Source organism: Poecilia reticulata, linkage group LG16 (assembly GCF_000633615.1).
Source record: "Poecilia reticulata strain Guanapo linkage group LG16, Guppy_female_1.0+MT, whole genome shotgun sequence".
In the NCBI taxonomy this organism is placed as follows: domain Eukaryota; kingdom Metazoa; phylum Chordata; class Actinopteri; order Cyprinodontiformes; family Poeciliidae; genus Poecilia; species Poecilia reticulata.
The window spans coordinates 15,404,322-15,419,327 of record NC_024346.1 but is presented as its reverse complement, the minus strand read 5'-3'; the positions used below and the strand labels follow the sequence as shown (position 1 = coordinate 15,419,327).

The following is a 15,006-nucleotide window of genomic DNA, read 5'->3' as shown; positions in this document are numbered from 1 at the left end:
GGATGGATGGATGGATGGATGGATGGATGGATGGATGGATGGATGGATGGATGGATGGATGGATGGATGGATGGATGGATGGATGGATGGATGGACACAGTTTTCCAGACTAATTTTGTTTTTATACACTTCCAGAAAAGGAAACCAATCATTGCTCCGTTACATTCTAGGCTTCTCCATTTTTGTCAAGACTACAGCAAACCTGTGCAGCCGCTCTGTCTGCCTGCAATCAATTTCAACATGTGCTTTTGATGAAAACAGCAGCCATCTAACATGAAACTGCTCGGCCTTTATGTAGCAGAGCACTAATTGTCTCATCTGTAGAGTTTATAAGTGTTAGGCCGCTCCGCTCTGCTCTGATCGGGTTCAGCATATGGCCTCAGACTGCTGCTACGCTGCTATCATTAGCCATGATATCAACACACCATATGAGCATCTGTTATCTGCATGTGTGTGTGCGTGCGAGTCTATATTAGTTGCCCCCCCCTCCTCCTCCTCCTCAAAATCCCCAGTGCTTGTGGGAAATAGAGTAGGTATCAATGAAAACGCTCACACACTTCATGCGCGCTAATGCCTGACCCACTTTGAAACAGCTTGTAAACATCACAGCCTTGTTATTAGCACCTGATTACGCTCCTGGAGCTTATAGGCATCAGCTTACAGGGCAGCACTAAGATCAACAACGTCTCATGTGTGAAACGGTACGCGTGTTTTCATGAACACGGTCGCTGTGGGAGACGTTGCTATTTGAAAACTTCCATATTGTTACTATAACTGAGGGAAAATCAGAGAACAATTTTCACGCAGTCATTTCACTCAATGAGACGAAATTTCAAGTTGCAAAAAATGGATGATGTTTGTAGAACCCGCCATGTTGGACATTTCTAGAGTACAAAAAGGATTGAAGCAGAGGCACTGATGAAAACGCATGGCCAATCAATCTCCCTTTAAGAAATATCACATAATCATTTTTATTCAACATTTACTGCCTTGAGCCATTATTGATTCTTTATATTAGTAGCAGAGGTGACGCCACACTGTGTGTGATAGAATAACTGCAAAACAGGATTTTACTTTTTTGAAACAAAGGCTAGAGAGTTGATATGTTCAACCCTTGTCATAATTTCTCATTACGGCCAGCGTCACTAATTGAACAGTATCCATTTGTGTTCCAGTTCGGCATCATTTGCTTAACTATTGAAAATATGCCCAACATATTCTTATCCAGCATTCTCCACAACAGCCAAAAGCTGAATGCTTCACAACTTTAATTTTGTTTGTACTACCTTTTAATTCCCATAAAGCACTTTGTATTGCCTTGTTGCTGAAAATGTGCTATATAAATGAAATTACCTTTACCTTACCTCCAACTTTAAATGTCAGTATGATGTGCTTTTTCTGAAATGTCAATGTTAGTTTTATGCCACATGTAACAATAGGCAAAACTTTCAAAATGTTCCACTTTTGTCTCTTGAGTCCAATGAATATTTTTACAAGATTTTTGAGGATCCACAAGATGGTTTTTTGTTATATGTCAGACAGGTTTTTATCCTCTGGAGGCTGCAGTGCTTTAAATTATGTTCTTGGTTCTTTACTAACCTCCAAGATGAGTACACTGCTATTTCAACATTCTCTGCTTTAGAGGATAGCCGTTTTCCGAACTGACCAATTTGTCATCTGTTCTTAAAATGTCTCAGATCGAGGCATAATGTTGCTTATTTTTGATATATTTTGGCCCATTTCAGATAGTCAAACAGGATCCCAATAATAATTATAATAATGATTATAATAATTGCACTGGTTAGCCAGTAATAAGGCCTGCGCAAAAAAAACAACTGAACCAAAAAAAAAAAGTGAATAATCACAGATAATTCATAACTTAACAGGTTTAGATACATTTCTTACCTTACTGATATAAACCATTATTTCAAAACAGTATGTTGTATTTACCAAAGCTATCAGGCCTAGTATTAAAAGTTGTTTGATGATGAGTGCAAACAAAGAAATAACAGAAGAAATCTGTGAAGAAGGAAATAGATTTTGCTTCTTTAGGTTCTTGTTTTTTTATATCCGAGTATATTTTCTTTTTTTCCTCCAGGTTGTGTTGTATTGTTGTGTTGGACTTTTTTTGCCTCCATATATTCCTAAACATTAAAACCACGCAGCTTTTATTGAACAAGTCTCACTCTGATTCTTGTCCAGTTTTGCTTGTTTTAATTCAAGTGTTTCCTAAGAAGCTTTCTTAAAAGTATATCTCTAATCAAGTAAAATTGCTGCCTTGCCTAATTACCTCCATTCTAACCCCCCCATCATATAACACATGACAGTAGATTAACACAGCAGTCCCTGAAGTGGTTTTAGATGCCAGTTTTGGCTCTAGCCTTCTGTGTTATATTTCCCTGGCGATCAGATTAGGAGCTATCAGTGCAGTAGAGCAGCAGATTGTGGTCAGCAATTGAACCAACAACACAGAAGGAAAGACTCCACATTTTGAACTCCCTGCGTTTTCGCGTCTGTGCACACCTGGCCAGAGCCCAGGTGCATCGGTCAGACTGTTGGTTTAGGAACGTTGCTGTAATTGGGCGTCATGGACAGCAGCAGAGAGAAGCTTTTAATCATCCTCCTACTGTTAAGAAAGCACCACAGTGTGAGAAGCAATCACTCACCCTCACAGTGACACCTTTAAGTAATTTACGCCGTCCTGTAAAATCGTTCACGTGTCTTGATGAGGTTCCAGATAACAAGCACGTGTTCAGAAAGCTAAATGGAAACCAGATCTCAGATATCCCCCCCACAAAAAAATCACAATTACCGATTATTCAATTTATAATAATAAATAGCAATTCCTCCTGTTTTGAGCTAATTTTCCATATTGCAACTCAAGGCCCATTAATAACTTGTAGGGGCTACAGCTGAGAGGAGGCCTCATGCACTACTTTTGTTTCAGCAGATCACTCAATGGATGAACAAAGCCTGCATAAATCCACTGCGTCGGTGCAGTTCTTAATTTTTAAATTTACCACGTTGCACGGTCAGCTCTTTTGAAATATTGAAAACTAAAAATAAGTTCATAGAAAGCATTAGTTTTGTTCCTAAGATACTATCATCCATTCACAGCTTTAGTCCAACTGGCTCTGCAATAAACTGTATGAATTTGAAATAATAACCAATTTTGGTTCAACCCTATATTTTCAGTTTGCTATTTTTGTTTTGTTTTGTTGAAAACAAAACAAAAACATCCTGATCAGTAACATTTCTGCCAAATTTTGAAGGAACACACTGCTTGATCATGCATTTGTGGACTGAAAATTATGCATTTTTTTTCTTATTTTGCTCCATTTACAGGAAAGGAATAAATAAATTAAACTCAACTGTCAATGTCAGATTAGAGCCGATTGAGAAATATTGATTCATGTGGCTCTTTGGCCGTTCGATACATGCGTCTTCACTGCTTTACTTGGAATCTAAACCATGGCACTATCCTGTCTCAAAACTAGATCAGTGCCGGCGCTTCAATCTCTCTTCCACTTCCACAACGATGCACCTGATTGGCCATTCACTACAGTAAAATCTATTGAAAAAAATAAAACATCCAAGACAGATTTATCACCTCAATATTTCTGGGTTTGTTTTCCTAAAACAAATCAAGGTCAATGCATTTTTTTTCTCTTATGTGTTGGTTCAATTCAGCGAAAAGGCATGCTTGTGAGGTCAATGCATAACAGAGCTTTGGTCAATACCTGAAAGAACGCGAACATTAATAAAGTGTAGCCGTAGAAAAGAAAAACAAGACCTCAAAGCAAGGAAACACATTTTAAAGTGGTAGGGAAAGTCCGACCAACCTAATGTGACAGTTTCCCATTAAGGTACCCCACAAAGCACCACCTCCCACAGAGGCCTTCAAGTGAGAGGAACCTGAGCACAGTCCTAAAAAAATCCAACTTATTAATGAGGCGCGACAGAAATTTCCCCCCCTGCTCCCTTTTAGCATGCATGTCCCGTATTCCTTCGCTCATTTACAAGACAAAAAACCTTCCCAATCAGAAAAAAAAAATATTATTTACTTCCACAAAGAGGCTTGCAGCAGCATGGGAGAGCCAACAACATTGAATCATATTATGCAAACACCAGTGATCCATCACGCAGGACTTCCCTATTGCTTTTAATTAATGAGGCCTCAGTGCAGAGCATCTGCACGCACATCTTCACACCCGGCAACCTGGATCCATTCACCCATGTACGCGGCACGGCCTTATTATTCTTCACTAATGAATTATCTGATCCTCGAGTCATGTGATTAGGACGGATGGCGCGGCTTTCCTTACGCGAGGCATGCAGGTGTCAGGCTCGCACACAGGTGGAGCTCTCGGATTAAAACTTTCTGTGAGCAGACATACTTTGGTCTTAAGTGGATCTGGGATACAACTGGGTTTGATGATACACTAGGGGTAGAATGTCAGGCCTCTCTCTCTTGCAAAACACACACAGAAAAAAAAACATCTGACCTGACCAGAGCTGAGCATTATTACTATTATTGTGTTGACCCTTTCCCCCCTTTTTCTTTCGTCATTCAGCTCAAAATTCATCTGCACCCTTCTGGACTTTCCTCCTCTGTCCTCTCGCAGCATCACTCACTCTGGTACTGTCTCCCTCCCAGCCTATGCGACTCTCCTCGCTCTCTCCAATGAGCGGCATGAACATAAAACAATTTCCAGCTCGAGATCAATTACTAAACATATGGAAGCTCAATATTACGACGAGAAAACGCCGCGAGCGACAGCTGGGCCGCGTTTCAACGACCTGCCTTAGAGGTGACATCGTCATGGACGAACGCCTGAACGCGATACGAGCAGAAACAACAACAACAAAAACACACAGGAGGTAATCGCTTGCAAAATATGCAACTGATAAATTGAGAGATATTGCTAATCAAGTTAACGGCTGTGTTATTGAATTACACTCGTACACATGTATATGGTTGCTCACAGCGGTGGTTAATTGCCAGGTGGTGGAAGATAATGTGTGATTTAACGGACTGATGGATTTGTCTCTGTTTCCGTCACCCATCAGTGAACAGAGACATCTGTAGCAGAGTAAACACTTACTCCCACACAGAAAAAAAACACACATCTAAAGACACTTTTATGCCCTAATAAGGGAGAAACCTCCAGAAATGTGTGTGCAAACTTGTTGGAGTTTCCCAAGCTTCATGCATCTGTTTGCATGTGTCAGTGCATGAGGCTGTTAATCCTTGCTAGCCTGTTTCTTGTGGTTGATGAGTGGCCCGAGGTTGGGAGCTGCTCGGTAAGCTGCAGCATCCCGAGGCTTTACAATGTGTTTACCACTCAGACTGACAGCAATAGTACAGCTTATTATTGGCCTTGCAAGCCTCCGCACTACGCTGCGAGTTAGAGGAACTCCAGGGAGGCTGACCGCCAGTGGCTGGAAGGCATGTCAGCCAAGCCTGTAACTATTGGCAGAGATTAAAATAAATGGTGGAAACTGAACCAGAGAAAATAAATAAATAAATACATATTTCTGGTGTTCACAAGAGGCGATTGGACAGTTTTTTGTTTTTTTTTTAGTCTTTTTGCATGCATGCATCAGTGGCTCTTTGCCTGCAAATTAACTAAGAATGGTATGCTTGGGTGTTAGAGATGCATTCATCAGGCAGGATACAGATTTTTGGTTTTCTTTGAGTCTGACCTTCTGATTCAAAACTTGTTTTTGTCTGTCCAGCAAAGATTCTCAAAGTGTGGTGCGTCCCCTTGAGGGAAGCAATTGTACTGGTGGGTGATGAGGGGGACGAGTGTCCCTACTGATACTGTTTTACTTTTCCCCAAAAGAAACTAATGCATGTTGTAGTCTGAATAAAAGGAACTGAATATTTCTGCCCTTCTGGAGTGTGTTTTCTTTCTTAAATGATAGATAGATAGATAGATAGATAGATAGATAGATAGATAGATAGATAGATAGATAGATAGATAGATAGATAGATAGATAGATAGATAGATAGATNATAGATAGATAGATAGATAGATAGATAGATAGATAGATAGATAGATAGATAGATAGATAGATAGATAGATAGATAGATAGATAGATAGATAGATAATAAAATAGAAAAAATAAAAAATAGCGCGAATAATAGAAGAAAAGTACCATAGTTAGTAGTTTGGCAGCAGGTAGTTTACAATCAACCTTGGTTTTGAGTGTCCATGACTAAATCACTTCACAGATAGAAGAGATTATTATTCTTAATATATACAAGCCTATGAATTTTTTATTTTTTTTATTATACTGAAAAACAATTTTATTGATAAATGTATAAAATACAAATAGTGGGACTTTTCAGTTCTAATGCGTTTAACCAATCAGAAAAAAATGTTTGTCCTGATAATCACCAATCACAGTCAATCAAGGGGAAATGGGTCGATTCTGATTTTTTTTTGTTCTGAACGACACACAAAGGACAATTTTGCATTGTGCTTTTCAGACATGAAATTTTGAATCCAACAGAAAATGATGGATTTACAACATTATCTCAATTCATGCATCAAAGCACACCTTCTTAACCTGCATTTTATTACATCCTAAAATGTGTAATGAAATCCTGATTATTTGTTGATTCATTCTAAGACAAAGAATTTTTAATTTTTAGCATCAGTGCATTATTTGAAAAAGAAAAAAAAAATTCTCAGCATTCGATTTGCTTTCGATCACTAATCAGAGCTGATCAGGAATAAATTGTCAGGCTTCAACCTCCAACCGATTGATCGGTGCATCTCTGGAAACAAAGTTATTGCTTCTTACTGCCCAGGCCGCTGTCATGGTGTCTGAGCACAGCGAGTACAGAAAAAAAAAAAAGGCTGCGATGTGAGGATCAAGGATGAGACAGGTCCACAGAGATCAGAATGTTCTTTAATTAACCAGCTCTTCTTTTCTTTTTTTCTTTGTGAAAGACACTCACACTGCACCAGCTAAGAATATTCTGCCTCTGGGATGAAAACAGTAGCGGTAGAAAGGGAGGGGGGGAAAAACTGCTGGGCTTTGCAGAACTCGGGTCCAAGAGCATCAGGTTAAAGGTTAGGCATGCTCCGTATTATTTTTATTTCTTTGTCTTGGAAAGAAAATACATCTTCTGGCTGCGAATGTGCAGCAGAGATCAACGGACAAACGACAGAACTAAAAGCACGCTTTGTCAAGGTTAGCGCTGCTCGAGTTGCGCCTTGCTGGTTGTGTGATCGTCCACTCCTTTGCTTTTTCTTTATGCCTTTAAGCATTCCCTTGCAAAAACCAACTTCTGTCTCAGATATAAAAACTGAAGGTGGAATTTCATTTGCATTTATTACCAAAATTATAGCTCAAAGTAAGGGAGTTGGGGGAGATGTTAAATTACGAGGAGAAAAGCAAGAAAATTTCAGCTAAAACACTTGAGCACTAAGTGTGCAGCATTTTCCTGCAATTAGGCTTCCAGTAACACGTCACAAACTAAGACCTTAGTGGTTTCCGCTTCTGTTACTTTATCCACTACTTACAACTCTCCAGTTATGAGCTATAAAATAATCTCCCTCGCCTCTAATAGTTTTATTTCATGCCGTAAGCTAGAAACTGCTGGCCTACACTTGGAGTTGGCGCCGGCAGACAAAAATCGTTTATGTCCCCCCCAATACCCCCGCCCAAAAACGACAGCATATTTTCTCAAGCCTTACATGATGTTTGTCCCCTTAATAGTACAGAATCGTTGTTTTTCTCAATGCTCAGCTTTAGAAATAGTAGATGCTGCAGAACAAAACACAAGGTATTCTGAGCGATGCCTAGTGCCAGAAACCATTCACAAAGACAGGACTCACTCCACGGTGAGAAAAAGGAAAAAAAAAAGGTGCAGTAAGAGAAAATAAGGCAATTTTTGTAATTGAATTGTTTTGTGAACTCAATAAATCAATCTGCAAACAAGATTCACAGGAAATATCTCGATGGTTCCGAGACAAACTGCATCCAAATGGGCTCGATTTTATATAAATGTACATTTGCATGAACGATTTTTACTATCCCACTGCAGACTGGTGCTGCATTCCTCATAAATCCGGTGGCACAGAGCCATACATGAACTCAGGAGGAGAATGTTTAAATAAAAAACAGAGGAGGAGAAAAAAAAAAGACAGAACTGAGGAGCAAAGGATTAGGAGGATAAAAAAAACGACTAAGGCTCTGTGTGTAAACATGAAAAAGGGGAGTTAGGGAGGAACAGAAAGAGATGGCAGCTTGGAGAGGGAGAGATTGAAGAGTGACACTGCTGCAACACAATGGGGTCAGCATGAAGAAGTGCTCCTAATTGAATCACACAGAAGAGAAGGCAGTAAGACAGAGGAGGCGAGAGATGGAGGAGTCACATTCTCTCCCTCTCTCTCTCTCTCTATGCATGAACTTAGAGGGAATAAACTGTTACAAGCAGACGACAAGGAGCAGGAGTATAAATATGTCTGAGCAGCTGTGGAGCAGAGGGTGTTGAAAAGATGTTTTGGAGCCACCTTGACCACACAGCGGGGGTCTGGCAGAGCAGGATTCAAAAATAGCTCCACTGAATTTCTTTCTCGGGCTTGTGCAACCTTTTCCATCAAGAGGGGGGGGGGATTGATGGGCATGCAATACCAAAAAAAAAAAAAAAAAGAAAGAAAGAAAGAAAGAAAGAAAGAAAGAAAGAAAGAAAGAAAGAAAGAAAGAAAGACATACAAAGAGAGTAGGAAATACATAAAAAGTGTAAAACGAGCCGTCCAGTATTAATAACGGAGATAAAGACGGGGATCTTACTGTATGTTGGAGCTGTTCCAGTAAACGGAGTGCCTGTTGGCTGACACCTGGAGCACGCTGCCCCAGGTGAGACTCGTAAGCACCCAAAGAGACAGCGCTGCCAGAGCCATGCTCCCGGCTCCTCTCTCGGTCTCTGCGGCCACTCTCTCTCTCTCTCTTTCTCTCTCTCTCTCCCTCTCTCTCCCTCTCTCTCGGTCACCCCACCAAACAGCGCGGCTCAAACATCCCAGCAATGCCTAACAAGCGAGAAGGAGGCAATAAAAACAATGAAAAACATTTAAAAAAATAAAAAAAAAAAAAGCTTCACGCATGCATTCACTCAAACGGGCTACTTTCAGAGATGCTGTCTGGGTGAGAAAGTGTTGTGAAAAGTCTGTTGTAACACCAGACTGTGCGAACCTCCTCCTCCTCCTCCTCCTCCTCTTCCTCTTCCACCAGCGGATCCCAGAGCTTCAAAGAACGGGGGTTTATGGTCCGTGTTTATAACCGAGGCGCCCCCCTCTCCTCCTCTTCCTCTCACCGGGGAACTGCTGCTGCTGAGGCCGCCAGAGAAAGTGTCGCAGGTCGGCGTTGGGTCCAAGCGGGAGGTCGGTGTTCCTCCGGGTCTTTAAAGCAGTCCGAGAAAGAGTTGTGTGCAGGTTGTTTTAAATAAAATAAAAATTAAATTTTTTTTTTTTTAAAAAAAGGGATCAACAGTAAAAAATAAATAAATAATAATAATAAAAAAAGTCCTCCTCTTTTTAAGTGCTTTTTTTTTTTTAACTGTTGCAGCTTATTTTCCTTCTTGTCCAATAAATGCGCAGACGATCTCAAAGCTGCAGCAAAGCAACAAAACACAAAATCAAGCTTTCTTCCCTTCTACAACCATCGTGCACGGTGAGCAGTCTGCCCTCACGTCGCTCTCCTCCTTCTCCTCCTCCTCTCTGTTTGGTAGGCAGCACTCGTTCACTTCCTAACTCCACCCCCCCTGCGAGCGACAGACAGGAAAAAAAAAAGGCGCATTCCTCCAAGATTTGTGGCCGAGTTGCATGCAGCACATCGCCGGACGTCGGAGCGACTTCAAGGTTTGTTAGTTGTTGTTTTTTTTGTTCCCTTCAGTACCTGAGCTTCACAGTGATGCTGCAAAAATACATCCCGCTCTTGATGCGACCCAGCGATCATCTGCAACCAGTTTAGTCCATCAACGTTCAGCAGTGAAGCACACCTGCACGCACGGTTGTCTTATTAATGCAAAGACGGGGATGAAAAAAAATAAAAATAAAAAAAAACATACATCCATATAAAAATAACAAAAAAATACAAATAAAAACTTCTTTTTTAAAAAAATCCCGATTCCCCTCCAAACACTGTAGGTTAGTTTTATTCATCTTTAGTCCTCCTCATAAAGGGGGGAAATCCCTCTGGGAAAAAGTGACTCACCACAAAACTGAACCAAATGTACTTCTGTTGTAAGTAATCCGCGTTGAAAGCTGCTGCCTCGCAGAGAAGAATTTATGCGCACTGAACCTTTTCACATTTGTCATTTTTCCAACCTAAATCCTCAACGATTGTTAAACTGAAGGGGGGATAGAGGGGGGGATACGGTTTGGACGTTTATGTGTTTAACAGATACAAATATGTAAAGTATTTGTGTTCATCTGTTTCTGTCGGTGGGCTTCAACAGAACAGCTGGTGGGCAGAAGCATAGCAACCATTCCTCCACGTCAACCCAGACCCGGTGTTTTTTACTAAGTGGGAGCTTCCCTTAGCAAAATATGTCTTCTCTTAGTCTGTCTCTATTTTCTGGTTTTTTATGTTTAAAAAGTGATGCTCATCTAATTAGACTCACACCATTTATAGCTTCCTGTTTTGAATCCTGCTCAAAGGTGAAGCTCTGCCCCAGTCCTCAGTTTGTTGCAGCTTGTATAGCAGCAGGTATTTTTCAATGACTTTTTTGTGTTTTGGCTATTTTTTTTTCTGTCTCTGCTGAAGAAAAGGTTCCCCACAGCATAATGCTTCAACCACCATGTCTCCACATTGTGCATGTTGACCAAAAAGTAAACTTTTGGTCACATCTGACACAGGATCCATCTCCCATGCCTTCTCTCTCCTATGACTGTAAACAAGAGCTCTTATTGGCTTTTTTTCCAACGACGACCCTCTACTTGTTGCTTTTCCACAAAGACTCGATTTGTGGAAAGTATTTGACAAATGTTTTTTTTTTTTTTTTTCTGTTGAGAGTGTCTCTAACCTGAGCTGTGTATTTTTCCTCCATGAGTTTTCATGGACAACTCATCCATTTCCTCCCTGACCGATCTGTGTGTTCCTTTGGTCTTCATTATGTTGTTTGCTGGCTAATGTCCTCAGAGAATCACATCTGCTTTTAGTCGTTGTATTTCAGTGTTGCATCAGTAGCAAAATGGGGCGAAAAAAACCTTCCAGAGACGACTGTTGTAGCATGTCTGTAAATCTTCATTATCCGTCTTAATTTGCAGGAATCGGATGTCTGATGAGTTGACTGAACGCTGAAGCCCCGGCACCTCCATCACCTTCGACACACGTCTGGGGTATTATTTGTTGTGAGAGAAAGGCCAGACTGGATAAAAAGAGACAGGAGAGGGGATAGAAAAAGAGAGGACTGGTGTAAAGAAGTGAGATTGTTACAGTTTTCTTTTTTGCCTGCTGGGAATGAGTTGGTTAAGGAGAAGTCAGAATGATTTATTGGGAGAAAAAAAGGAGGGAAATAGGGAAAAGAAGAGCTAGAAAGAAAGGGAGAGAGAGATGAGATGAGATGCCATCGGGGAATCCCTTTGTCTCCTCCAGTCCTTCCTCTCCTCTCATGAGCTGTCCATTTAATCCCCCCCGCCCTGATTCCTCCTCCTCTCACCTTATTCAGGGAGGCTCGGTGAAAACTTTTTTTCTTTTTTTTCCTTTCCCCACCGTTGTGATCCCTGCTTTCTGCCTGTGCTAGTTTGGTTCTGTGTTTGGGCCCTGGTGGTCTTCGCGTCTGTTCTGCTTCTCCGTCTCTCAGTGTTGGACATGAGAAATGGAATAGTTTTATGAACACGGCTTATTTTCCTCTTGCCATTTCTGCTCCATCATTCCTTTCCTCTTTGACTGGGTTGCGCATTCCAGGCAACCACGACTGTTTTTCCTTGGATTCAAATATGGCAGACCAGAGAAAATTATTTGCCCAAGGTACATATCTCGGGAGACCGCCAGGTGCCAGGGGGTGAAATACAAATACAATTCATTCCCTCAGTTTGGCAAATCCGTAAACATGGATTTCTCTCTCTCTCGCTCTCTCTCTCCGTCTCTCTTTTTTTTGGTTCAGTGAAGCTGGAGGTGAATGAAATTCTTACATTCAGAATCAACAATCGCAGTCACATCGCCCCGGCTACAAACAAGCTGGCGACTCAACTTACCTTATTTTAAAGCTTAGCTGAGGTGTATTTCTCTTTTCTAAAAGCTGAGCGACACAACTCTGCATAATGAGGCGGATTTCCACCGGAGGATTTCAAAACAAATACAAAAATTGTAAAAAATCTAATGCCCTCAATGTAGGATGATGAAGCCATGTTAGGCCTGACTATGTTTGTAGGCTCTATGGCAGACTAACAATTTAAAAATTCTCATGTTGATGATTTTCTCTTGCCTGTCAGACTTTTCGGCTGAGGAATGCCTCTCAGACGAAAGAAGATTTTGATGAAGTTCAAAGTTCAAGATCGATTGTTTTTATCTGTGACTGGTTCCATTTTCTTCAGCTTGGATATTGTGTTATCTACAAGGACAGTTTGTTTGCAACTGGATCGTCTCTGATTTAAAAAAAAAGTGGGAGAAAAGAGGAGTAGATTCAGTTTTTCTGATTGGCTGCATACAGGCCGTGGGCACCTTGGAATGTGGCGACTGATTGAGACACACAGAGAGCAACAACAGGCGTGATAAATGTTTTTTGTCGACATGCACATGTGTGCCTGAGCTTGAACTCTCTGATTGATGTCTTTACAGGTTGCTCCAGTATTATTTAAACATGATGTCATTTGAGGATAATGGCATTTATCTTGAGAAATGCATAAATCCCAAAAACATCCAGTCATGATTTTCCAACTCTTCACAGAAACAGATTGTTTCCATTTTAGGACATGCCCAGAAATTCAGTTATCTGTGCTTGGGTGCTTTGCACACAGTCATTTGACTTTCTTTTTTTTGCCACTTTTGAACTAATCGCTTCTCCTTCACTGAGTGGCATTTCATCCGGTGTCTGCGTAACACTTGCTTTACTGTGAATAATAACATTCCCTCATCACCTTCGCTCAGCATCTTCACAACGTCTTTTGCTTTTTTGTTCTGCGATTGATTCGCACATTTTACCCTGAAACACGTTCTTCTCCGGGTCACAGAACCTGACTCCATCCCAAACAACATGACGACTGGACTGGGTGTTTGTCTTGATGGCACTCAAGAAAGAGGTGCTGCCTGGAAACACGTCAACAAGTGAGCCTCCATTGTACCCAGCTGCTCTAAATAAAGCCATAATAAACATGCAAAGCCAAAACTGGGCTTTCCGAAATCGACAATCATGGTAATTCCAGTATGTATAAACTTCTGACTTCAAAGACAGAAAACAAAACATAATTTTTATGAGTACAAATTTACAAACAACATTTTTTTTCCCTTGTTCTCATTATTCTGGTTTTTAGCAAACAAAAATGATTCCAACTGACCTAAAGCGGGAAAAATTCAGTTTGATTGAAATGTGGAAAAATGGGTCACCCCATTAATTAGTGCAGGTCACGCAAACATCTGGCTTCAACTGTAAGAAACACATTTTTATTTTAACTTCACAGATATTGTTCCAGGATGACTCAGAGATATTTGTCCAGGCCTCAAAAGTTTTTGAGGCCTGGACAGCAGAACCGTTGGATTACCTCCGTCTGTATCGGGGTTGTAATGAGAAATGACCCCGGGTCCGGCTGCATACGTTGTCGCTGGAGCGCTCATGACATTTTCAGCCCAGAGCTGGCACACAGCACATGTGTCCAGAGCTCCTGAGCGAAACCTTGGAATCTAATCAGAGCTCTCTCTCTTGGCACTAATGATTGGATTTGGGCTCCCGCTTCTTCTCTTTGTGCTCAGCAAGTAAACAACGCACGTGTGAGCTCAGCGGGACTCCTAAATATGGAACGGGAAACATTTTCCTTTGTATCTGTCTCATTCCGATGGATTTCTTGATTCAGGAGTCTCTCTTTCACTCCACCTAATGCTCGCGCTCTTCCCTGGCCTGCTTCACTGTTCACTGTTGTGTTAGTAAATTGTACTGACACTCTTCCCCCCGCCCCACAACCGCCCGCCTCTGCCGGCTCCCTCCTCTGCTCTCCCTCCCTCCCTGTCCCTCTTTCACCCGAGTGACTGACACGAATTTTCAATTTCTCTGTTTACCTTTCACTGCTGTGCCTAAAACAACACCGATACAGACTAAGAGCAAGGAGGAGGCCGGGGCAAAGCGAGGAAAGAGGGGGCAGGGGGTAGATGGAGATGAGCGTGGAAGGACGAGGGGGGGAGAGGTGACACTAAGACTGTGGATGAGGAGGTTGGGTGGGGGTTTGGGGGGGAAGCTTGGGATGCAAAAATGAGAGAAGTGCAAAAAGAGAGAGAACAGGGCTTTCTCTGTGTTTTTGGTTGCAGAGGAATCCAAGAGGGAGAAAGAAGGAGTTGGGTCTGGGAGGCTGGGGGTTACAGGAAGGAGAAAGGGAGCCGATACTTCTGAACAGTCACGCAAACTTATTCAACAGAGTGGATGGAGAGAGGAAGGGACTGACAGGATGGAGGAGATTGTGAGTGGAGGGCTGGGAGGGAAAACTTCGATGGGGGCACAGAACATTAGGAGTGCAATGAGATATAGAGAGAGGGGGGGAGATTTATGAAGGTGCAAAAGGAGAGGGAGGACAGCAAGAGTGATGGGTAGAAAGACTTTCTTTTCTTCCTGAAGAGGAAAAGAGTGAGAATAAAGAGTGGAGAAAGAAAGAATGAAAGAGAGAGCTCAGAATAGATATGCTCTCAGCAGCATGAAATATTGAACGAAGGAGAGCGAACACAAGGAGGAGCGCGGAAAATGGAGGGACTGATAAAGACAAATACAATTGTTTTTTTTTTGTGTGTGTGTGTGTGTGTGTGTGTGTGTGTGTGTGTGTGTGTGTGTGTGTGTGTGTGTGTGTG

At 41.6% G+C, this 15,006-nt stretch overlaps 1 protein-coding gene across 3 annotated transcripts in view; it reads right to left on the bottom strand.

Moving 5' to 3' along the window:
- efna3b (ephrin-A3b) overlaps nt 1-10,008 on the bottom strand; it is a 77,592-nt gene extending 67,584 nt beyond the window's left edge. The window contains exons 1-2 of one of the 3 annotated variants that reach the window (XM_008431728.2): nt 9,144-10,008; nt 8,812-9,047 (exon numbers count right to left, since the gene is read on the bottom strand). In XM_008431728.2, the coding sequence (XP_008429950.1) occupies nt 8,812-8,921 (110 nt within the window). In that variant the 5' untranslated portion in view covers nt 8,922-9,047; nt 9,144-10,008. Of the gene's footprint in view, nt 1-8,811; nt 9,120-9,143 lie in introns of those variants that run through there. The other 2 variants (XM_008431729.2, XM_017309697.1) reach the window with 2 other exon arrangements.
- Nucleotides 10,009-15,006: the final 4,998 nt, after the last annotated feature.